Raw genomic sequence first — 23,917 nt, forward strand, 5'->3', positions numbered from 1 at the left:
ACTGTGGTTGTCATCATAAGTGTGAATGTTTCTGGGGCATTGAATTATTTGGGATATGGTGTAGATTTGTGTCGACACAGCAAGAAAACATATTGATGACATGTATTGACATCCTTGTAATACTTGAAACATCATTTGATGCACATGGAAGTGTGTATTGCAAACCTGCACAGGTAAGCACTGGTTAGTCTTTTAGCCATTGGTTTGACAATTTAGAAGGACACTGTGATATAACTTGAAAATTGGCTGATATTTCATTTGTAGTAATTCGTAACTTTGAATATTAATGTCATTTATTTTTTTTCTCTTTGTAGGTTCATCCAAAAAGAAATCTGTCGAAATTATTGACCTTACGATTGACAGTTCAGATGATGATCAATCATCGCCCCCAGCATCCGTGTCCAGCAGTCGACCGTCAGAACAAGGGTGTGTGAGTCCCCCCGTTATAAACCTGGACACACCGACGCCCCCACATGCGAGCTCCACACACTCTGTATCTAGCAGCCCTTCAGGGGTGGCGCTATCCACAACTCAGTCAAACCCCCAGTCCCCCCTTACCTCACCCCAACCTTCCCCTTCCCCCAACTCAGTTGCCTCCTTCTCATCTGTTGAGTCACCTTCGGCAGCAAATGTCATGAGTTTTATGCCCTCTGTTCCTCCACTCCTCCCAACCAACAGCATGCTGCCTAATTCCTCTCCTTCCCTCCTGCCCCCACCCCTTGCCCCGTCAATTCCTGCTCCTCCTATCCCCCAGCACCGTCCTCCCTCCCTAATACCATCATCTCAGACGCAAGGGCCAAGTCACAATCAGTACGGGACACTTAATCTTGATGCATTATCGGATCGTGAGTTTGAGGAGTTTCTTCAGGGTTTATCTTGGTGAAACGGCAACCCACAAAAACAACAAACTCAGGTTATCACTCTGCTTGAGTATCAGTTCACACGCTTCCAAGTAAGACAGCTGTCTGTGTGTGTGCAAGCTGGTATCATTTGGCGTATTTATTTTGAATGCAAGTGTTTTATAAGGAACATTCAGAACATCTCAATCCATGATTCCAGTACAAGCCTCTCCTACTTTTATTTTCGTCACAGATAAACAACTTCGATATTACGCAATATTTTGTCCTATTATTCATCAAAGGCAGCACATTAACAAAGCCAAAACATATCTGTATTAAAGATTACAAGACATTTACTTTGACCTGCTATTAACCTGTGACTGGTAGAACCTTTGGCATGAAATTGTACTCATAGATCTGAATTAATTCTTAATGATATGTCTGTTGCATTTGATCAGAGCAGTGTTCAGGTGACCTCTCTGCTATGCTTGGTGCTGTAATAACATAGCAGGGGGCCACTGTTGGCCCAGCTAATGAGATACCTGGAGATGTTTTTCAATTTGCCTGATGGAGGTCAAGGGGGATGCTTCTCAAAAACTGCACATTTGGACTGGGTCCTGGGGCCCTTGACAAATGTGTAGTTGCATAAAGAACTGTACATTTCTGATATATTTTTAAAAATTAAAACACTTTACTCCACATTCATGTGTATTAAATTTGAACTTATTTCAGTATTTCAGATCTGAAAATGAAAATTCTAATTGCAATGAATTTCTACAAATCTGTATATACCTTGACAAATATCAAATCTGTTTTATGGTTGTGCAAATATTTTTTACAATTTAAAAACACTTACCCCTTACCCCAGCAAGACCATAGTATAATAACCTTCATGACCTGACTTTCTTTTGCATTTGTGGGTCTGTATCTCCCCTAAAACATAAACAGCTGTTTCGAATCATTGACAGCCATGTTCATTCTCCAATATCATATCCCACCCCCTATCAAAACTTCACCCATCACCCAACTTTGGCCCCAAACACACCCCTATCTTTACCCTCTTCCCTCTCACATTAATTTTCAGATATTGCAAGTGCTTAGTGTGTGTTCTTGTGCCATCATGTTTATGATATACATATGAGATCAGTAATATTCAGTGTTGTCAACATTATGGGCTACCTTTACCCGACTCACCAACCCACCCATTTATTGTCAGCAAATTGGTTTCCAAAGCTTGACAGCAAAAGTGCTAAAAATTACATTCAAACACACAACTTCCAGTTTCATGAACCCCTTAACTGCATACTACAATGGAAGTTCACTGTCTATGAAAGACAAATAGAACTGCTACATACTGCCAGAGATAAATATTATTTGATAGCCTGTTGTTCGTCGTATTGTACTAATGTAGGTACGATTGCAATATAGAGTACTATATTTATGTTTTATGTGAACACTTAGTACGTTGAATTGCCAAGTGTCTAAATGTTTTATTAGTGTATGTTGATTTCCTCTGTTAAGCACATGCAAGTGGGGTTTTTTTAATGTGTAGAAATGTACATACTGGTTGACTATGTGGACTGTACATACTAGTGGAGGCATTCAAACCTAGAATATTCACACATCTTATTGTTAATGATGACATACATGGCCAATACAGGATGTTGTATCACAACGGTTATCTTTTACACCATATTTCACACGAATAAAGGATGACTTAAAAAGCTTTTGGAAAAGCAGGACTTTTACACAGCAATAACCATTTTTTTCTCAGTTATAGTGACAAAAACTCATAACATCAATTGGGATTATCCTTCATTGCAAAAACTGACGTGTCTGGAGTGTGGCTTGATACTCAAGATATGTTTCATAGTTTGATGCATTGTATTATCGGAGGATACATGTGAGAGCAGGATGGAGACTTCATCCGGGAATGAACACAAAGCCATGTTTAGTGCTTCTGTTTTGGTAATTGTTGAAGGGTGATGTTTATGTTCTTCTTCAGTGGCAGCAGCAGACAAATGGCTGTTCTCTTGCTTCTATTGTGCAGAGTCTCCCCCTGCTCCCACCTGCATGCATTGTTAGCCACGTGTATGTTCACACTCAACTGCATCAATTATTTTCATGTGTCTCAGCTAAAGAGATTATGTACATAGTGTCAGATATTTATGTTGGGGCGAATGTTCGGCTTCAAATTTGAAATCTGCATTGTAGATAGCAAATCTCTGCATCTCAACATCATCTCAACTTTAACATGGCATTTTTCATGGGCTCAACAATACTTCACAGGTATGCATTCTTTCTAATTTGAGCAAAAACATTCCTGTGATACCTTTTCGACAAAATTACCAAAACTGCCCAGATCAAAGACATCAGTTCCAATTTAAGGACAGATGCCATCTTGAGAATTTTCAGTTTCGTCAAAACAATCCAGTTCTCATGAAGTTGGTGCAGGAAGTTTGTGATGATGTTAGGAATAGTTCTAGCTTGCATTTTGTGCTCTTGTAAAAGACGCTGCTTTTTGCTTGTTGTCCATTAATCACTAGGAAGACTATTTTCTGTGTACATTTCTTACTGTACATAATCTCTTGCCTATGACATCCACTGGTCATTTATGTCGGCTCAAACCAACTCATTTCTCTTTGTCAAATCAGTTGGTAAAGGGCTATAACAGACTTGTACAAAGTGTAATTAAAGTTATCATTAAAACAGATCCTTCATTGTCTGTTGTCCTTTCCAAGCGTCTTTTATTTGGGCACAAGATCTAGCTAGTTCTGTGAAGGAGGTGGAATAGCCAAGACAAATATGTGTTGTGGTTGTATCAGCGTGGTGTAAGGCACTGTTGCAGCTCACACGTCACCAAGGAACCATCCAGTGCCAGTTGTTTAATCTCTGCAGGACAGGTGAACTTAGTTTATGTTTCTGTTTACTGTACCTTCGCAATAGTCTGGTGGTATTACACAAACTTAACCAGTTTATAAAAATAATTGAGGTTTCTCGCACAAATCACACATTAAACATCCATATAGTGAATATTTGCTTTAAAGGTTATTGGAGTTGATGAACCACACATGAACACTGTTTCAGTGCAGGTTTTACATTTGTTGTGAATTTACAAATACAGTGAAACAGCCTTTTTCTCTGTGAAGTCCTCTTGATTCCTGACACATGAACACAGATATGTGATTGTTCGAAGTAGGAAATAAGGTAGAGTTCCTAGATGAAAGGTTGTGGACTATCAAGGTTTGACTGTTCACTGAACAAAGGTTAGATCCACAGCATGTTCTGACTCAATGGAAACTCATTATGAAAACAGATTTGAAATACAAAATGAGTATTCCTGTACTCATGTACATCTTCAAACACCTCCGATGAGATATGAACCGGTTATATGATCCGGAAAACATCAACATCCAGAGCAACAACATTGAATGTGTTTTCAGAGTCTTTCTGTAGAGATACAACACACACGTTTGCTTCATCTGTTCAAGAAATTCATCACCAAAGTAACAGTAAAGACATGGGGCTACACAGCTGAAAATAACCCTGCCGTTTCAATCAAGGAAATATATTTTGTCCCCCAATGTGCAATGCAAGAGTGTATATCAATCAGCTCTGTCTGTCTATACTCAATTTTGTCTGGCTCTCGTTCTAAAACAAATGATATTCTTTCCTGAAACTTTGTGCACACAAAAACCTGGTTGATAAAGTGTTGCTATGTCAGATTGTTAGATTTAGATTTTGATTCTGTTGCTGGTGGTCTGTTTTGGCCATATTTCTGACACGAATACCTATTTTTTCATGGGAGTTTGTAAGGAAATCAGAAGTGCTTTGAATTTGGACAGACCTGTTTGTGAGGCCATGTTTCATTTAATTGTCAACCGAAGGCCAACAGAAATGTCAAACACTGAAGAGCATTCTCCTTTCCGTGCGGCCTGAGCCTTTTGATAATCATCACAATTTGATTTGGGCCACTGCCATGTTACTGGTACACTCTTACATGTCTCACATGTCGGTCGTTAAAAACTGTAACTGCTAGTGGACTGAGGTGTATCAGTAGTCACCAGTGTGCTCCACCGTTCGACCATTTAGGTATATTTTTGTGATTTGTAGTCCTGTTTTACAACTGACAAATTCCAATGTTTGTGGACAGGTTAGATAACAAGGTCAGCTCTGCCAGATCAGATGGATGTGAAAACCTTAGATGGCTGGTACCATGTGTGTTCAAGTGATAAATGTTGACGTAAACGTTTCATTGCATTCAGGAAACTATATGATCCAACCCTTTCCAAAATCAACATGTACAAATCAAGCAACTTGAAAAAAACACCCAGTGAAACTTGTGGCCAATTGAGCTGTTAATAACTTCTCAATTGGGACAGCAGTAAGACGATAGCTTTCATCTTGTCCAACCCTAAACAAATGAGATCATAGATCTCACTACCGCATAACATAGATCTGCAAACAACAAATTACAAGTCACTTATTATCCAAGCAATCAGAGTGTCACTAACCTGATATGGAAAGTGACGGTCTGAATGCGTCTTTTAATTGTACAAGGTTAGCATGGGGTGGTTCAGATGTCCAGTGACTTCATCTACCTTTCACTGCAAGTGGATAAACTTAAGAAATGGAAGAGACTTTTCATATCCTGAAGGAAGTGCTTGGCTATCTGGAAGATTTTGCAGAATTTACTTTTGTTTGATTTTCAAATTTTAAATAGATATTCTTCAACGTTTAGTCTGAAGGTCACCAGTTTTGAGCTAATTCTGTAAAGCTTGAGAAACAGCTCTCTGATTGGCCAATGTCAATTTCGTGGTAGTCATTAATTGGTCGGTCAAAGCTCGCGGATGTTTCATAGGATCTGAATGTGGCGATACGGAGCACTAACATCTAAGTACATCAAGATTTGATTTGGACCTCCACTGAATCAGGATTCAACACAGCCATAGGTTCTCCAGATATTCTTTCGAGGTTTCATAAATGTTACCACACCACTCAGAATAGGTTCAACGGAAGTGCTAACTGTCTAGCCCTGCTCACTTAGAGTTCCAGTAAAATACTTCATTGTACCCATTCATACATGAAAGAACATTATCTTTGAAAACAGCTTGAATGTACCATTTCTGACCATGGCAGATAAACAGCTGTCATCCTACATTTTGACTTAAATATACATATGGCTAAGTATTTGTTTTGAAGATGACAGAGTACACAGTTAGTTGTGATGACCTAATTGTATGATACCTTGCGTGTATACCTATTGCAGAGCTCGGGCCAGGTGTTACCAGCAGCGTGGTGCATCCCAGGAGCACAGTGAAATACGCATAGAGTAGTAATCCTATCTTTGCACTTGATGAGTCTTGCTGTTGGTATTGGGATTGTGTTTGATAATGTCTGTGATGCATTTACAGAATAGGCCCTCTGAACACTTGTTCAGTTTCGTTTGAGAAACATGTTTTGGGTATATTCCCATATTTGATAAACTGTGGATAGTGTATGATTTTTTTTGTAAACACATCACATTCACAACTTGTTGATGAGATTTTTTAAAGCACCTGTTCATACTGACTTTTTTGTTTTAACAGAACTCCCTCGACCTCCCCCTCACTCTCTAACATGAGCACCCCTAACAACCTGGGATCTCCACCACACATAGGCTCCCCCAGGATACTGGAGTCACCGCGGGGCATATGCTCCCCACCCCTCAGCTCACCAAAACTGGACACCTTGTGTCGACTGCGATCACAATCCTCCCTCTTGAGCTCAGCATCGCTGTTTGATTATCATTCTAGACTGCGGTCACCAAACAACATTGCCTCACCACCAAAACTGGAATCTCATCTGCAGTCACCAATACATTTTGGCACGACAGTTAAACATGAATCTCTTGAGAGTCTCTCCTCTTCTCCTTGTAAAAGAGAGTCTCCGACAAAAATATCCTCACCACCTGCCAAACAACGGTCACCTGTACCAAGACCATTACCTACTCACCTTCCAACAGCGAAAATGTATCCCCCGTTTGGCTACGTCCATCCCATGATGACATCGCCCCTGAGTATGATGGCGGCTGTGCCAATGTCATCATGTCTGACGATACCCAGACCAGCTCCATTGTCTCTTGCATCAGGTCTCAACAGGAATGGGGTCTCAAATTTTCATCCCTTTGCAAATGTGCCTTCATTTGGTAAGTTAGAACCTTCAGTACGAGATACTTAGATCCAATATGGAACAAGTTTTTATGGATAACAACTTCTTTATTTCGTGAGTGCGACGTTTCGATACAGATTCAAATTCTTGTACCGTTGTCAAGCAAGAGAAGTTGTTATCCATTAAAACTTGTATTGTACGTCTCAACTTCTAAAATACCACTCAAACAAGATACTTAGATCCATCTAGCGTCGGTGAACGTTTGTTTTGATAGTCCAGCCGCCCCATGAATAAGTCAGTGTACATTATGTTGAGGGGCTGTCTCCAGTGCACAGCCTTATCACACATGCAGGACATCAATACAAAGTAGCCCCTCCAACACAGTTACCTTGTTCCTTTATGCTGTTCTAGTTCATCTGCAACAATTCAACCAGGCTCATCAGTGAAACAGTTTTACAACTGAAATACATTTCACCCAGACTTCCAAGAATCTGTGAACTAAGTAAAGAATCGTTTGGGGGGATTTACTTCAGGATTAAATATCTGAAGTTATTTGAAGTTCACTTACATTTCTCGTGAAGTTTTCAATCAGGACAGTAAACTAAGGGAAAAATTAAGATAAGATTTTCTGTTTGTCAAAAGAACATACTTTTGGAAGTGTCAAAATGAGCTTGGATATTTGAAGTGTTGAAGTTATTCTTGTTTCCTTGTTTTCTTGTTGACTTATGACCTTGAGAACACAATCCAGTCACTTTCCAGGTCCGAACTGACATGACACAGGGAGTTATCTTGTGACATGTTCAAATCTTGAAATTATAAGAATAATATCCATAGTTCAAATCATAAATCATGATCATAACATTACCATAGTATGGAATCACAGACATTGCTTGTGTTTGACCAGTTGACCATACCAAAACAGTGTTTTCTCAGAAAACAGTAAATGTGCTTTAAGTTAATCACATCAAGTTAACTTATTGTGAATCATGTCAAGTCTTCTTTCTTGGTGTTAGTGCATGGATTGTATGTTCTTCTGTTGCATCCAACTTACAGGATAAGTTGTTGAACGCTTCAGTTTGTATTCCCTTTCCCATCTACTGTATATAGCATAAAATATTGTTTTGTTCTATTTAGTTGAGGATTTACGCTGTTGGTGAAAACAAAGAGTAGTACTAAAGCAAATATTGCTGTATTCACTTATGGAGAAAAATGAGAGAGAAAAAATAAGCCTTGATAATAAGAGGATTTTATGTCCATCAAACAAGTTCTAATCTCCATCAGTCTCTAGATAGCCCAGGTAGGGTTGGTTGTATGTCCTTCTGATATAAGATTTATAAGTAGTTTCTGCTATGGGTAAAGTAAAGGGTATAGGATTATAGTTTGGGGTACAACGAATATTTCCCTGTATTTGTTGTTGATCCAATAAGTTTATTATTCCTTTGCATACTCATTAGGTGATTTGACATTGAACATTTTTGTGGTTAATGTAGTTTTTGTTTGTATCAGATGATGACCTCTTGCCAATCCTAGCATCAGATGAGGAGGTCGGTGTAAGTATGACCTTTCCCTCTCGCCTGCCCTTGTTGTTACACATTATGTGGTTACATGCATGGACATGGGTAAACAGTGTTTAAAATGTAACACCAAAGCCCAAGGGATCAGTATCCTTACCGTAATCTTAAAAGTTGAAGATCGGGTTCACTGGAATCAAATACCACAGGTTCTTCCTTAGTTTCAAGCAAATGGTGCTTGTGAAAACCCTGCCCTGTGTGGACTGCAGGTTAGAAGTGGTCCCAAGAAACCCATGATGGCTTAAGACATGGCCAAATAGATCTTGTGGTCTGACTTGGTGACTTTAATGATTATGTGCCTCATTGTGGATCGTTGCTCACTATATTGATCACGGGCTTTCATGTAATGGCTAAAAGCTCCCTAGGGGGCCGGGGGTAGTCTAAGTTAATGTTTTCGCTCGTCACGCCAAAGACCCGGGTTCAATTCCCCACAGGGATACAATGTGTAAAGCCCATTTCTGGTGTCCCCATCCATTATATTGCTGGAATGTTGCTAAAAGCAGCATAAAACCATACCCACTCGTCCCTCGTAAAGCTCCCTAGATTCAAATACCTCAGAAGAGAGGGACACTTGACCCTCCTTCACTTTCTATCTGACCATTGTATTCAGGAAGAAGCTGTTACTAGCAGAATTGTACAATGAACATGAAACAGTAAAAGATATTAGAAATGTACATTTGATAACAGTAATTCAACCATATGACTATGTTTGCTTTCACCTGTTTTGATGCTCTACAATAACATCTTAGGGAGATAACCTAAATCCTTGAGATATAAGATGTTTGATCTATATTTATACAAGATGAGTTCCTTCAAAAAACCAGGATCTGCTGGTCATTGATTTGAATGGAAGATCTGCCCCAGTTGGTCTGTGAGAAGCATTCTTGTGCTGACCCGCAGGAGTGGTCATTACTGGTGTGGGTCCCTTCAAACCTCACCTCACATGAAGCTGGCATATGACAAACAACAGTTCTGATTAGTGAGTGAGTTAGTTTAGTTTTACGCCGCACTCAGCAATAATCCAGCTATATGGCGGTGGTCTGTAAATAATTGAGTTTGGACCAGACAATCCAGTGATCAACAGCATGAACAGCATGAGCATCGATCTGCGCAATTAGGAACCGATGACATGTGTCAACCAAGTCAGCAAGCCTGACCACCCAATCCCGTTAGTCGCCTCTTATGACAAGCATGGGTTACTGAAGGCCAATATTCTAACCTGGACCTTCACGGGTCCCTTGTTCTGATTAAAGTCATTTACCCAATGTAGTTTTCATCTGCAAACTTACGTAAATGAATTTAGAAATATAACCTTGCTTTATATTCTGTATGTCTATTTCAGATTCCTGATTTTCTCTCTCAGTCAGCCTCAATGCTCAACTTCCGGCCGCCATCTTCCACGAGTTCCTCACAGCATACTTTTAACCTGTATAATGATGTGATATCATTAGACTGACAAACAAAGGTGACTGGAAGAGTTTAAGCAGATGAAGTGCAAATGATGAGTGACTGAAATCCATATGAACAGAAGGGATCTGCGTGCTGTGGGCACTGACACTTGGCTCAATAAGTTCAAGTATTTCCTGGGCCAAAACATTTTCAGGGATTCAAACACATGTAGTTTTGTATTATCCAGTAGATGACTTGACATCTTGGTAACTGCATGTGTCATAATGTACTGTCAGTTTCCACCACTTTCCATTGAAGTAGAAGGACTTGTCTGTGAGGAGAGTCCGTGAGATGCTCATCTAGTCACGAGGGAAGCTGTAGGATTATTTATTGTAGTTTCCAAGGGATAACACAAGAAGATGGACGACACAATCGTGGAAACAGTAGAGGCAGGATTCTCAGATGGTGCTGATCACAGTGACTATATCATACAAAGGCTATATTCTTGATATGCCTGTACTGTTATGTTGGTAGTGCACAATATTTTCGAATATATATGTACACTTGAAACAAAGACCATTTGCCTGTTGATCAGAATTAGGTTACATTGGCTTAACGGAGCATCAGTGAGGTGAATCTGTCATCTTTTATGTATGTAACATGTCCCAAGCAAACGAAATAGTCAAATCCTGTGCCAAAGTTGGAGTACTGGTCACAGAGGACAGCTTGTCTACATGTGTTTCATGCATCTACTAGTGAGCAGCGAGAAACACCTGTGTTGTATCGTTCATGCAGTGTAATCTCACTGTGTATCCTCTCTCCTTGATGTGCGACATAATCTGGGAACTATACAGGGTCAACTCACTACAAACTTTGTCAGTTTATGTATAATTCTGTAAATAGTTTATGTTTATTTTTTGGATGACAGAGTCTTTGTATATTTCTATGCTTGTTATTTCTACACCTAAATACAAATACATCTGATATGACGTGACCACGTGTTGGGTGACTTGCCATGTGTCCACTTTCTTGACACAGCCAGTGACTTGACCATGTGACATGTCACTAATATGTACATTATCTCATTAATACACTACATTCTTGACTCAGCAGTAGCCAATACATGGTGGCTGTCATCCTGTATTGTTATACAATGCCACCTAGGTAGCTGTCGTAAAAGTAGAAATTGTTGAACATTTCCTTACTTTATAAGGCTATTTTCATCCACTTTTAGGTCTGTTGGAGACTGTCTTGCCTTATATGTCAATACTCACAAGAACCAACTGTTTTAACAGTTTTATGAAGAATATACATAGGATACAGAAGGAACAACTCCAGTCAACAGAATCCTCACATACTTATACTTATGCAAGCCATTACAGTAATATATGAACTAACCATAACAGTAATATCTGAAATAATATCTGTCAACCATCTTGACAAAATATATTCAAATTTGGATTGGGATACTCCAGTTTGTTTAGGTGAACCAGCTGCTTTGAGATATTGTCGTCTTGTCCGTGTTCATCTTGGTATCATAGAACCGTCACATTTGGAGAATTATTTCAAATAAATAACCCATAACCCACTGGAAGCTAAGTTTAAATAACCACTTTGCATCCTCATTTTAGTTTAAATTAACATGCTGTTTCAATTTAAAAAAACACATTCGTAGGCTCAAGAAGAATGAACCTGTGTTTCCAGTAGAGGTCTAATGATGTGATGAGACTGTATCCTGATAATAAGAGTGTGATACGATTTGTTTTTCTAAAAGGAGATAACGTTAATTATATCTGAATCCCTGGCTTAGGACCAGTAACCAAACAGATGTTTTCACATTAGGTAGAACTGTGAGGTAATATGGAATCAGATTACTCGTTATTACAGGGATGTGTCCAGTGTTTGCAATACTTTAATTTGCCAGTTAGCTATCAGGGCCTGCTGCTGCCTGCAGGCTTTAAAATCTTCTGGCCCTGAATGAAATCTACCGGTCCATTTTGTTAAAGTCAAACCAGTAAAAACAAAATAGACTACACAGTACACACTTTCTGCAAAATCAACTAGCGAAGCCTATGTCGCAGGGAGAAGTTTTTATTTGTTAAAGACTGGTGTTGACATTCCTATGTGCAAAGTGCTGAAATACCAGGAAGTGAAACTGTAAGTATCGTAACATGGTGGATCATGGATGATTCCCAAATGTTAATAAAGAAAAAAATTATGGGAAAGATTCCAATTGAAAAAAAAATGACAAATAATTTACTGAAGGCCGCAAGGGCCTGCACATATTTGAAACCGATACAATAACAGCCAATGCTGGGCCTCCAGGCTGGCGATTATTTCGAACACTGGATGTGTCTCCTTCCTCTGCTGCAGACAAGCATATCATACTGCATAATTACATGACATTTTCTAGTAGGTCCAGATCAAGTATTTCTAGACAATATTTTTTTTTCCCCCCAACGCAGCGTTTTGCGGGGGGTATTAAAATGGACTCCGTGCGTGCATGTGTCCGTCTGCCCGTCCGTGCACATTTGTCTTTTCTGGAGCAGAACTCTAAAACCATTCAATATTTCTTCACCAAACTTGGCACATGGATAGATCTGGTGGTGTACTGGTGCCTTTTGGTAGTTTTGGAATTCTGAATAAAATAGTTTTGGCGTTTCCATAGCAACAAGTTTGACTTAAACTGAAATTGGTGATAGTGCTCTTTTTCGGAGCAGAACTCTAAAACCGTTCACTATTTCTTCACCAAACTTGGCACATAGATTGGTCTGGTGGTGTACTGGTGCCTTTTGGTAGTTTTGGAATTCTGAATAAAATAGTTTTGGCATTTCCATGGCAACAAGTTTGACTTAGACTGAAATTGGTGATAGTGCTCCATTCTGGAGCAGAACTTTAAAAAACTTTCAATACCTTCCATTTTTCTATATACACACCTAAATGTTTGACATAATCATAACTCGTAGACATAATCATGAAGAGTATTTTGCCATTGAGGGGGATATTGATGACTTTGTCTTCTTGTTAGTGAGGGTTGTATAATCTGTAATTCTGTTTACATAATTCTTGGTGATAATTGTCAAAATTACCTTAATTATTGATATGAAAATATATTCATGTTCAATCGGGGTATGAAACTCCCAAAAATGTCAGCCAGACCACAGGGCTGGTTAGATGTAAAACTTGTCATTCCTGACCAAAACTTACCTGCCCGCAAATAATTTAGGTTTGACAAGTGACAAGTTTATCATCCAATTGGAATTCATCATTATTTTTACGAGTGAATTAATAATGACTTATTATCCAGAAATATGATGAATATCTTCATATACATGTCTAAATTTTAACCTTTCTGTCGGGCAGGTGAATTTGAGAATCTGGCAGTCTGTGTTAAAAATAACCCGTCCAGGACAGTCGGGCAGGCAGGTATTTCGAATGCTGGTTCAATGCAGTAACAGGATCAGATATGATGATTTCAAAAAAAATAATAAAAAATAACTTTAGGGAATTGGGAGTGTCTTAATCAGAAACACAGGAAATGGTGCTCTCAAGAATACCCTGTTTGAAGGTATACTGTACATGGAAATACATCACACATCGTTTGTTGTTTTCATGAATGAAACGGGTCTTTGTTTAAGATTTGTATATCACCATGTATTTATTGTTTTTGTGTGTCTAAGCTTTGTATTGTAAGCATTCCAGCTGGGCAAATATGCTAATAAGCTAATGCTCATGAAGCCTGTCTGGGGATGTGAGTCACCTACCTTAATATGGCTTGTCCAGCAGTTGTTCAGATGTGAGTCAGCTACTTTAATATGGCTTGTCCAGCAGTTGTTCAGATGTGAGTCAGCTACCTTGCCTTGGCTTGTCCAGCAGTTGTTCAGATTTGAGTCAGCTACCTTGACTTGGCTTGTCCAGCAGTTGTTCAGATGTGAGTCAGCTACCTTTAATATGGCTTGTCCAGCAGTTGTTCAGATGTGAGTCAGCTACCTTAATATGGCTTGTCCAGCAGTTGTTCAGATGTGAGTCAGTCACCTTGGCTTGTCCAGCAGTTGTTCATATGTGAGTCAGCTTGTCCAGCAGTTGTTCAGATGTGAGTCAGCTACCTTAATATGGCTTGTCCAGCAGTTGTTCAGATGTGAGTCAGCTACTTTAATATGGCTTGTCCAGCAGTTGTTCAGATGTGAGTCAGCTACCTTGCCTTGGCTTGTCCAGCAGTTGTTCAGATGTGAGTCAGCTACCTTGCCTTGGCTTGTCCAGCAGTTGTTCAGATGTGAGTCAGCTACCTTGCCTTGGCTTGTCCAGCAGTTGTTCAGATGTGAGTCAGCTACCTTGCCTTGGCTTGTCCAGCAGTTGTTCAGATGTGAGTCAGCTACCTTGCCTTGGCTTGTCCAGCAGTTGTTCATATGTGAGTCAGAGTCAGCTGGCTTGTCCAGCAGTTGTTCATATGTGAGTCAGCTACCTTGCCTTGGCTTGTCCAGCAGTTGTTCATATATGAGTTAGTCAATCAGGCCTTGGCTTGTCCAGCAGTTGTTCAGATGTGAGTCAGCTACCTTGCCTTGGCTTGTCCAGCAGTTGTTCATATGTGAGTGAGTCAGCTACATTGCCTTAGCTTGTCCAGCAGTTGTTCATATATGAGTTACGAATCAGGCCTTGGCTTGTCCAGCAGTTGTTCATAAGTGAGTCAGCTACCTTGCCTTAGCTTGTCCAGCAGTTGTTCATATATGAGTTACGAATCAGGCCTTGGCTTGTCCAGCAGTTGTTCAGATGAGTGAGTCAGCTACCTTGCCTTGGCTTGTCCAGCAGTTGTTCATATATGAGTTACGAATCAGGCCTTGGCTTGTCCAGCAGTTGTTCAGATGTGAGTGAGTCAGCTACCTTGCCTTGGCTTGTCCAGCAGTTGTTCATATGTGAGTCAGCTACCTTGCCTTGGCTTGTCCAGCAGTTGTTCATATATGAGTTACGAATCAGGCCTTGGCTTGTCCAGCAGTTGTTCATTGTGAGTCAGCTACCTTGCCTTGGCTTGTCCAGCAGTTGTTCATATGTGAGAGTAGCTACCTTGCCTTGGCTTGTCCAGCAGTTGTTCATATGTGAGTCAGCTACCTTGCCTTGGCTTGTCCAGCAGTTGTTCATATGTGAGTCAGCTACCTTGCCTTGGCTTGTCCAGCAGTTGTTCATATATGAGTTACGAATCAGGCCTTGGCTTGTCCAGCAGTTGTTCAGATGTGAGTGAGTCAGCTACCTTGCCTTGGCTTGTCCAGCAGTTGTTCATATGTGAGTCAGCTACCTTGCCTTGGCTTGTCCAGCAGTTGTTCATATGGCTTGTGAGTTGTTCAGATGTGAGTGAATCAGGCCTTGGCTTGTCCAGCAGTTGTTCAGATGTGAGTGAGTCAGCTACCTTGCCTTGGCTTGTCTAGCAGTTGTTCAAATGTGAGTCAGCTACCTTGCCTTGGCTTGTCCAGCAGTTGTTCATATGTGAGTCAGCTACCTTGCCTTGGCTTGTCCAGCAGTTGTTCATATGTGAGTCAGCTACTTTGCCTTTGCTTGACCAGCAGTTGTTCATATGCTTGACCAGCAGTTGTTCATATGTGAGTCTGGGTTGTTGTTTTCTGACATGCTGAAACCCTGCTTACATGCAGAGTACATGGTCATGTCTGAACCAGTAACAGACAATATGTGTCGTGGAGAGCTATCTATGAACAGTGAATGGTGCTATGTGGCTTCCATTATTTCTCATTCAGGTTGGTAAATCAGTGGAAAAGAGGATATCGACTGTTCAGATCATCAATGTACCTGAAGCAGAAACTTCTTGGACAAATTACCTTGTTTTTACTTTGCCAATCTGAACAGCAATTCAGGATCAGGGCCCTGTTCCTGAAAGCGACCGTAACGCTAAGGTGATCGTTACTCCCATACTTTAATATAGACTTATGACTGTCGTAGCGCTACGATCGCTTTGAGGAACGGGACCCTGGACTGGTGGACACACCTGAACATCTGAAATCTAGTCATACCAAGGCATTATCATACATAGTACTTTCATCAAGGAAAACATGTTGTCACCCATTCTTATGAAAAAAAGTAAAAACAGTAGTTGTTTGCCAACAGCTGACTATATTGGCTGTTGTCAAAGATACTTTGAGTATAGGAATGAGTATGGGGTTTCATAAACAGATGCAGAGGTAAATAAGGGTTTGAATTCTTGAATACATCTGTTTGTGTGTTTGTTCTCTGGAAATGTACTTTTCTTATTTTGTCTCTCCTGTGTGAAATGTCATAAAGTGGCATTCAGACAGACAGAGACAGAGTGAGTTTATTTCCAGTAAAAGGCCGTAGGCCCAAAATACATTCAAAAGGAAATCACATTGTAGTCAGGGGCACAATGATCATTCAAGTGTGTTTGTAGCAATCCTTTTAACATAAAATAGATACATGTTAGTGTTCTTGCAAAGATTTGCTAAAGAATATACAGTATAAGGCTTTTTAACACATTTTGTAATAAATCTCTCTCTTAGTTGTGAATAGGATTCACAAATGAACAGTACATGAAATTCATCTTCAATATAGGTAAGACCTTTAGATTTACATTATGTACGAAATGTTTGTTCAGTGTTGTTATAACGCCCAGTTTCTACAGCTATTTTAAACTTACTACGCCTAAATTGTGCTAAAACAGCTCTTAAATGTGTAGAAAGGTTAAACGATAAATAACGTTCAACATTTAACGCAGATTTAAAATACTGATAATAGTTGCATTTGGGGGAATTACTCAGGGAAGAGTACCAGGACTGTTTTTAATTATCTGATAATCTTTGTTTAAATAAGCTTATAAACATCTTTACATCACCAACATCTTGGCTCAACCAAACATATCCAAAACCAAAATTAAAAAGAAGACTTAACTTTTGACGCCCATGTTGTTCTACCACTATCATCTAATGACTTAAGCTTTAGGTAGCTTTGAAAAGGTAATCTGTCATGAGGAAGTTGTAACAATCTACACCAATATTTGATTACACGGGTCATATAATTAGCAATCTGCCACATTCACCCAGGGCCATGGAATTACAAGATGACATATTTATTTTAAGATACTTTTTACAAAAATCAAGCTGTACCGATTCAATACTTTTACAATAAGAAGTTCCCCATATTTCTGAGCCATAGCATAATATTGGTGTGATCAATGCATCAAAAATTTTGAATAAATCTGTACAGTTAATGTTTCCGAATTTCTTTTGAAAGTGATTAACTGATAAAATTGCCTTTCTAGCCTGAGATGCTAAACACAATTGTGCCCTGGACCAAACAAGTTTTGGTGTAAATATAATGCCAATATATTTATAAAAAGATAGTGTTTCTATTTGTTCCCCATTAAAATACCACTTTTCATATGATCTAAGAGGCTCTCCATTTCTGAAAACAACCACTTTTGTTTTCTTAGGTTTACTTTCATTCCTGTTTCCTTGCAAAATAATTCAAGGGCATTTATCTTTTTCTGCAATTGAATACAAGTGTCTGAAAGAGCCGAAACATCATCAGCAAACATAAGGGCATACACATTATTGAAAACAGCAGTGATAAATATTCCCTTACCACCTTCTAAAGTGGTATTGAGGAGCCCTAGTAACAGTGAAGCTGGGTGGATGTGTGGACTCCAACTGTCTTGTACATATGCACTGAATGTCACACTGAAAGAAGGAAGTAGTTGGAATCTGTGTCAACCCTGTCTCTATTAGTCTGTGTAAAGACAGCATGCTTGTGTTTGTAATACCCACAGTTACAACTGATCGGATATGAAAACTGTATGACAGGTGGAAGCACTGCAACAGTGAAAGGATATGATTAACCGATATGTAATATTTCCACCTAGTCTTCAGGACACATCCTTCAAACATTTAAATTGATAACAAAATGTCAATATTTCATTTCATCATTGACCCTCCCATTCTGTGATATGTTAAGTTTTATGGTTGATATTGCAGACTAGCTGCTTGTTACGTCACTCTGCGTACCGTGGCACTGGCATACCCGAGTAAGACACCCTGAGATGGAAAGTCTGTATAAATATTTTTTTTCTTTGAAATGTGCATCTGCAAACATTTGTGGATGAAAGTGTTTTATTGATAGTCAAATCTGACATGATACGGGTTGATATTTATGTATATTGTTACTAAGTGTATATAAATGTCATTTGTTGCAAGGTTTTATTGAATTGATTGTAAATGTAAATTAATCGAATATCAGTTCTTATGCCATACCATTTCCCTGTTTTGTGGCTATATCAGGTCTGGCAGCAACTTCCTTTTTTGAAAAAGACATTCTTGATCCTATTGTGTGATTTTTTTTTTCATTCATTTTATTTCTGTCTTTTTGTGTATCTTTTCTGTACAAATTTCACTGTAAATATCTACATGTTTTGTAATAAGAAACTATATAATGATTATAGATAGCTTTGAATCAAAGAATCCTTATCAAACTACTCTTGCCAAATATGATATTGTGTTATTTTGCAAGAAACTTGGTTCACAATAAACGGTGTGGCAGTAACTAAGATATCCAGGGTCTAAATGTTATGCATGTTAATTCATCCAAACAATCAGGACAGAACTATGACAGGTTGTTCCAGCTCTGATGTATAACATGTTTTATAATGTGATCAATGATAGATGCTTAGTGTGGAGGACAACTGACATATAGGTTGTGGAATGCATCATTGTTAGAAGCAGGTAAGACAGCTGATTCGGAAGTAAATCCATGAGAGACCGACCCGAGATGGGTTCCACTCCTTGATGCTCACCTCACTCATTTCCTGGCATTCACTTGAAAATGTTCAAACTGACAACTATTCATGCAAATAAATAATTATATAAAAGTATTTGTGTTTGTCGTGATTCTGTAGGATCAATTTACTGAACATTAGATGTGGGGATATGCTTTTGAAAACGCATACTTTTCATTCATTTTTCTTATCAACCTTTATAACTTTGGCTTATGATGTGACAGGATGGACCTACTGTACTCTTCTTATTGAAGAAACAAACACCACTTGAGCTTTTTCCTGGACCCGTGAAGGTCCGGGTTAGAATATTAATCTTCAGTAACCCATACTTGTTGTAAGAGGCAGCTAACGTGATCAGGTGGTCAGGCTCGCTGACTTGGTTGACACATGTCATCGGTTCCCAATTGTGCAGATCGATGCTTATGTTGATGACTGGATTGTCTGGTCTAGACTCGATTATTTACAGACCGCCGCCATATAGCTGAAATATTGCTGAGTGAGGCGTAAAACTAACCTCACTCACTCATTCACTCCTGGAATACTGCTCATGGCAATATTAAACCTGACAGACTCACTTGTGGCAACAGCATTCATATAAAGGTGTTTTTTTCTATACCTTTAATGCTTAATGCACACGATTTTGGAGCATGATCAAATGCACACACCCACACAGTAATTTATTCTTAAGGATATTGCTGACATTTCACAAAGCCTGTGGGAAATGAAATTTTCTCTCTCAGTCCTTTCACTTTTTGATCCATGGACATTTGCTTCACAAGATGAGGCCTGGAGCAGTGTTCCTCTCAGATCTACAGGGACCTGAACATTCCATCTACAGTTGGCCAATAATGCCTTGGTGAGCGATTAAGTTGGTGCAAGTGAGTTCAGTTTAACATTGCAGTGTCTTGCTAAGACTTGCAATGGTAACATAAGTATCACAAAACAGCCAGGGCAATGTTCTGCTTTCTGCATACCTATGTTTGCCTTTTTGAGACATTAAATATTTAAAGCATAATATTCAACAAGCTTTCAGATCAGCTACAAAACCTTTTACAATAGTTTCTTATCAGTGTCACCAGGAAGAGGAAGTGTGGGTTTTTTTGTGAAAAAACTACATGTATTTCTGACACACTTGTACATTATGCTGGTGTTTGTTGTTCGAAGTAGTCGGTGGATTGACATGCTGGCCCATTATGTAGATATTGTGTGCAAAAAGCTATTGTCCCCTCATGAACATGTGCAGAAGTAGGTGCAATTTAGCAGGCATTAACCAAACACTCTGGGACCTGTCACTTTATGTTCAAAAATCAATATATATAAGTACAGCTCTGCTTTTACTATTTCACTGTAGTTAGCAACCAGATACTCATTTCAGTGGCATAAAGCAGTGCTATATAGCTTCAAGTTGGTATGACCGCCTCCGTGGTGTAATGGTTAGAGCGTCTGCCCAGAAAGCGGAAGGTCGCGGGTTCGATCCCCGGCCGCGTCATACCAAAAGACGTTAAAATATGGTACTTGTTGGTCCCTGCCTGGCGCTCAGCATTAATGGGTACAACAAGGACTGGTCGGCTCTGAGTCAGTATAATGTGTCTGAGTGGGGTATTCATGCTTCACTGCAGCATGGTATCTCAGTGGGCTAGTACTATAAAACCAGTTTCAGTCTGGGCTAGTACAAGCAGCTGCACATACATACACACACGCATGCACATCGTCATATGAGCGAAATATTCTCAAGCACGACGTTAAACCCACTTTCACCTCACCTCAAGTAGGTATGGAACAGTCACATGTAATCATGCCTTTAACCATGACCTATATTAATGACAATGTTTTTCAAAGGAGATGGAAGGGGATATGAGCATCTGTATTTCAGCAATAATGATTAGTAATGTCTTCTTCAAACCACACCCAGTGATGAACGTTCCAGCACACTTAAGTTGACTGATTGATGAAACTGGTGATATTTGTCATAATCAAAGGGATGTATTCAGCTGTATTCATTCAGGATGTTCAGAATGCACTGTGTGTGAAGGAATTCAATAATCATCAGACCAGGAAGTATCTTGCTGTCATAGTACAAGAGAATACTACATTTAACCAACGTTATACAACTGATTGTGACAATTTACATCCTGATCCTGTTTGGTTTCCCTCCTGACAACACATCAACGCTTTTTCCAACAATATACCGCCCTGCATTGCTCCTGACAAACCGCCTCTGTGGTGTAGTGGTTAGAGCATCCGCCCGGAGAGTGGAAGGTCGCGGGTTCGATCCCCGACCGCGTCATACCAAAAGACGTTAAAATATGGTACTTGTTGGTCCCTGCCTGGCGCTCGGCATTAATGGGTACAGCAAGGACTGGTCGGCTCGGAGTCAATATAATGTGTCTGAGTGGGGTATTCATGCTTCACTGCGGCATGGTATCTCAGTGGGCTAGCACTATAAAACCAGCTTAAGTCTGGGCTAGTACAAGCAGCCGCACATACACATGCACACGCATGCACATCGTCATATGAGCGAAATATTCTCAAGCATGACGATAAACCCAATTTCACCTCACCTCACCTCTCCTGACAAAACATCAAAGCTATTTCCAACAAAATACTGCCCTGCATCTTTCCTGACAACACTTCAACGCTATTTCCAACAATATACTGCCCTGCATCTCTCCTGACAACACATCAACGCTATTTCCAACAATATACTGCAACGCTATTTCCAACAATATACTGCCCTGCATCTCTCCTGACAACACATCAACGCTATTTCCAACAACATACTGCCCTGCATCTCTCCTGACAACACAGCAACGCTATTTCCAACAATATACTGCCCTGCATCTCTCCTGACAACACAGCAACGCTATTTCCAACAATATACTGCCCTGCATCTCTCCTGACAACACCAACACGCTATTTCCAGCAATATACTGCCCTGCATCTCTCCTGACAACACTTCAACGCTATTTCCAACAATATACTGCCCTGCATCTTTCCTGACAACACAGCAACGCTATTTCCAGCAATATACTGCCCTGCATCTCTCCTGACAACACATCAACGCTATTTCCAACAATATACTGCCCTGCATCTCTCCTGACAACACAGCAACGCTATTTCCAACAATATACTGCCCTGCATCTTCTCCTGACAACACTTCAACGCTATTTCCAACAATATACTGCCCTGCATCTCTCCTGACAACACAGCAACGCTATTTCCAACAATATACTGCCCTGCATCTCTCCTGACAACACAGCAACGCTATTTCCAACAATATACTGCCCTGCATCTCTCCTGACAACACAGCAACGCTATTTCCAACAACATACTGCCCTGCATCTCTCCTGACAACACATCAACGCTATTTCCAGCAATATACTGCCGTGCACACACTGAAGGTTACAACAGAGGTATGCAACACAATATGAAATTCAAGCTGGCAAAACCAAAAACCAAACTAAATATACTCTCAGAGGCCGAACTTATAGTGACATGAAGCATTTTTCTTTTGTTAATTTAGAGGATGATGTTTTATGTTTGAACCAGAGAAAGGGTATTAAAATGGTAGATGAAAGGCAACAAAGCTGTTGTTCGAATGGCATAAAATTTTCAAAAAGCATTTAATTTACAAGAGAGATAGCCAATAATATTCACTTTATAAGGCCAGACAAAAAGACGCTTCTCATTCCCACTCAGTGAAGTCTTACAAAGGGCAGAAGTTTTGGGGGTTGAGGCGTTATGATCTGTGGTGCTGATACCGGCAACTGAAAGGACACCAGTGATTGTGGTAGAGGGAGGCTTGAATGCTTTGAGGTACAGAGACGAGATTTTACAAAGGATCGCTTTATCATTTTGGGCAACAGAACCCTTGAGTGACGTTTCTACACCATAACGTCAGACCACATATATTCCTCGAGTTGTACACCAGGGCGCTGTTTCACAAAGCTCTTGTAAGCCTAAGATCTCGTAACTTTCCTCGTAGCATTCGAAGTTCCTGTGTTATAGTATGGGAAGTACGAATACTACGAGAAAAGTGACGAGATCTTAGGCTTACGAGGGCTTTGTGAAACGGGACCCAGTATCTTACTCAGAAGAATGTTAATGTGTTGCTCTGGCCTGCAAGACATCCCCCGATCTGTCACACACACACACACACACACACACACACACACACACACCGCCCTCCCCTTCACACCTCACCTGAGGTCAACCGAATCTTCTGTAAGAACTCCGTCAAACCCTTCCTGGGGTATGTAATCATTAATGATCTTCCCCAAGACTTTCATCGATGTTTTGGGACCTCAATAGGGCAAAGGTACCAGGACTGCATCAGCACACAAGGTGGACACACTCGGTACTCACCAGCTGAATGTGTATGTCACACGCGCGCACAAACACACGACCTCATTGTGTTATGGCTCATTTGCATATACCAGGTACACTGTTCTTTTCGACTGTTGATCGTTACCATACCTTGAAACATCTGTCTTTCCATGCAATAGCATTTCATTCGGGCTTTAAAATGTTTAGGCTGATTCTCTTGTTTGTGTGGCACAGTAGCACTGGGTACAGTTTAAACGATTTAGTGGTGAGGTATATTTACCATATAGAGTCCAGATTCTGAAGTTTCTTAGAGAAATACACTGACGACTACACAGCACCATGTCCGCAAGAGTTTGTCATAATTCATAAGTTCTTTAGAATACCATTTGGCGCTCAATACATTTTTGTATGATTATGCACCTCTAATTCACATATACTCAGTCACTATAATATAAGGGACGTTTTGAAAGCATGTGACTGGTACGTCCTGGAGAAATGGTAGTTTCTTCGCCAGTCTCCCAGTTTCTGCATTGTTTCATTCTTGGACATTTACTTCAGGAGATGAGGCTGGGTCGGTGTCCCTGTCTTCCCAGATTGTGAAGTGAGCTTCTGAACATTCCAACTGCAGTCGGACACTGCCAATAATGTCTTGGGTGTGTCTGCAGTATATCGACCCTTGCAACCACAATCACTATAGAATCTACTGTCCTGTATATACTCTGGGTGGAATACAGACTGACGTTTCGTCAAAGCACTGAAGCGGTACAGCTGATTCGTAAGTTATGAATACACAAGGCCATTTAGAAAGTGGTCAAATGTAACATATAATATTTGGGATTACACTTTCCTAGTAAAGTACA

General features: G+C 40.0%; 1 protein-coding gene and 1 long non-coding RNA gene across 2 annotated transcripts in view; one reads left to right on the forward strand and one right to left on the reverse strand.

The window, feature by feature from the left end:
* The window catches only part of LOC124271563 (E3 SUMO-protein ligase PIAS2-like), a 32,570-nt gene extending 29,018 nt beyond the window's left edge, over window positions 1-3,552 (forward strand). The window contains exon 14 of the mRNA XM_046706702.1: window positions 315-3,552. Coding sequence (XP_046562658.1) covers window positions 315-883 — 569 coding nt within the window. The 3' untranslated portion in view covers window positions 884-3,552. The remainder of the gene's footprint in view (window positions 1-314) is intronic.
* A 10,839-nt stretch (window positions 3,553-14,391) lies between these two features.
* LOC124271564 lies at window positions 14,392-14,948 on the reverse strand. The gene is made up of 3 exons (XR_006897078.1): window positions 14,873-14,948; window positions 14,734-14,827; window positions 14,392-14,411 (listed from the first exon to the last, which is right to left on the reverse strand). It is a non-coding gene; the product is annotated as an uncharacterized LOC124271564 (long non-coding RNA).
* Between the last annotated feature and the right edge of the window lie 8,969 nt (window positions 14,949-23,917).

The sequence above is a fragment of the Haliotis rubra genome, unplaced genomic scaffold (genome assembly GCF_003918875.1).
Source record: "Haliotis rubra isolate DU_JTF1 unplaced genomic scaffold, ASM391887v1 Scf161, whole genome shotgun sequence".
NCBI lineage: Eukaryota > Metazoa > Mollusca > Gastropoda > Lepetellida > Haliotidae > Haliotis > Haliotis rubra.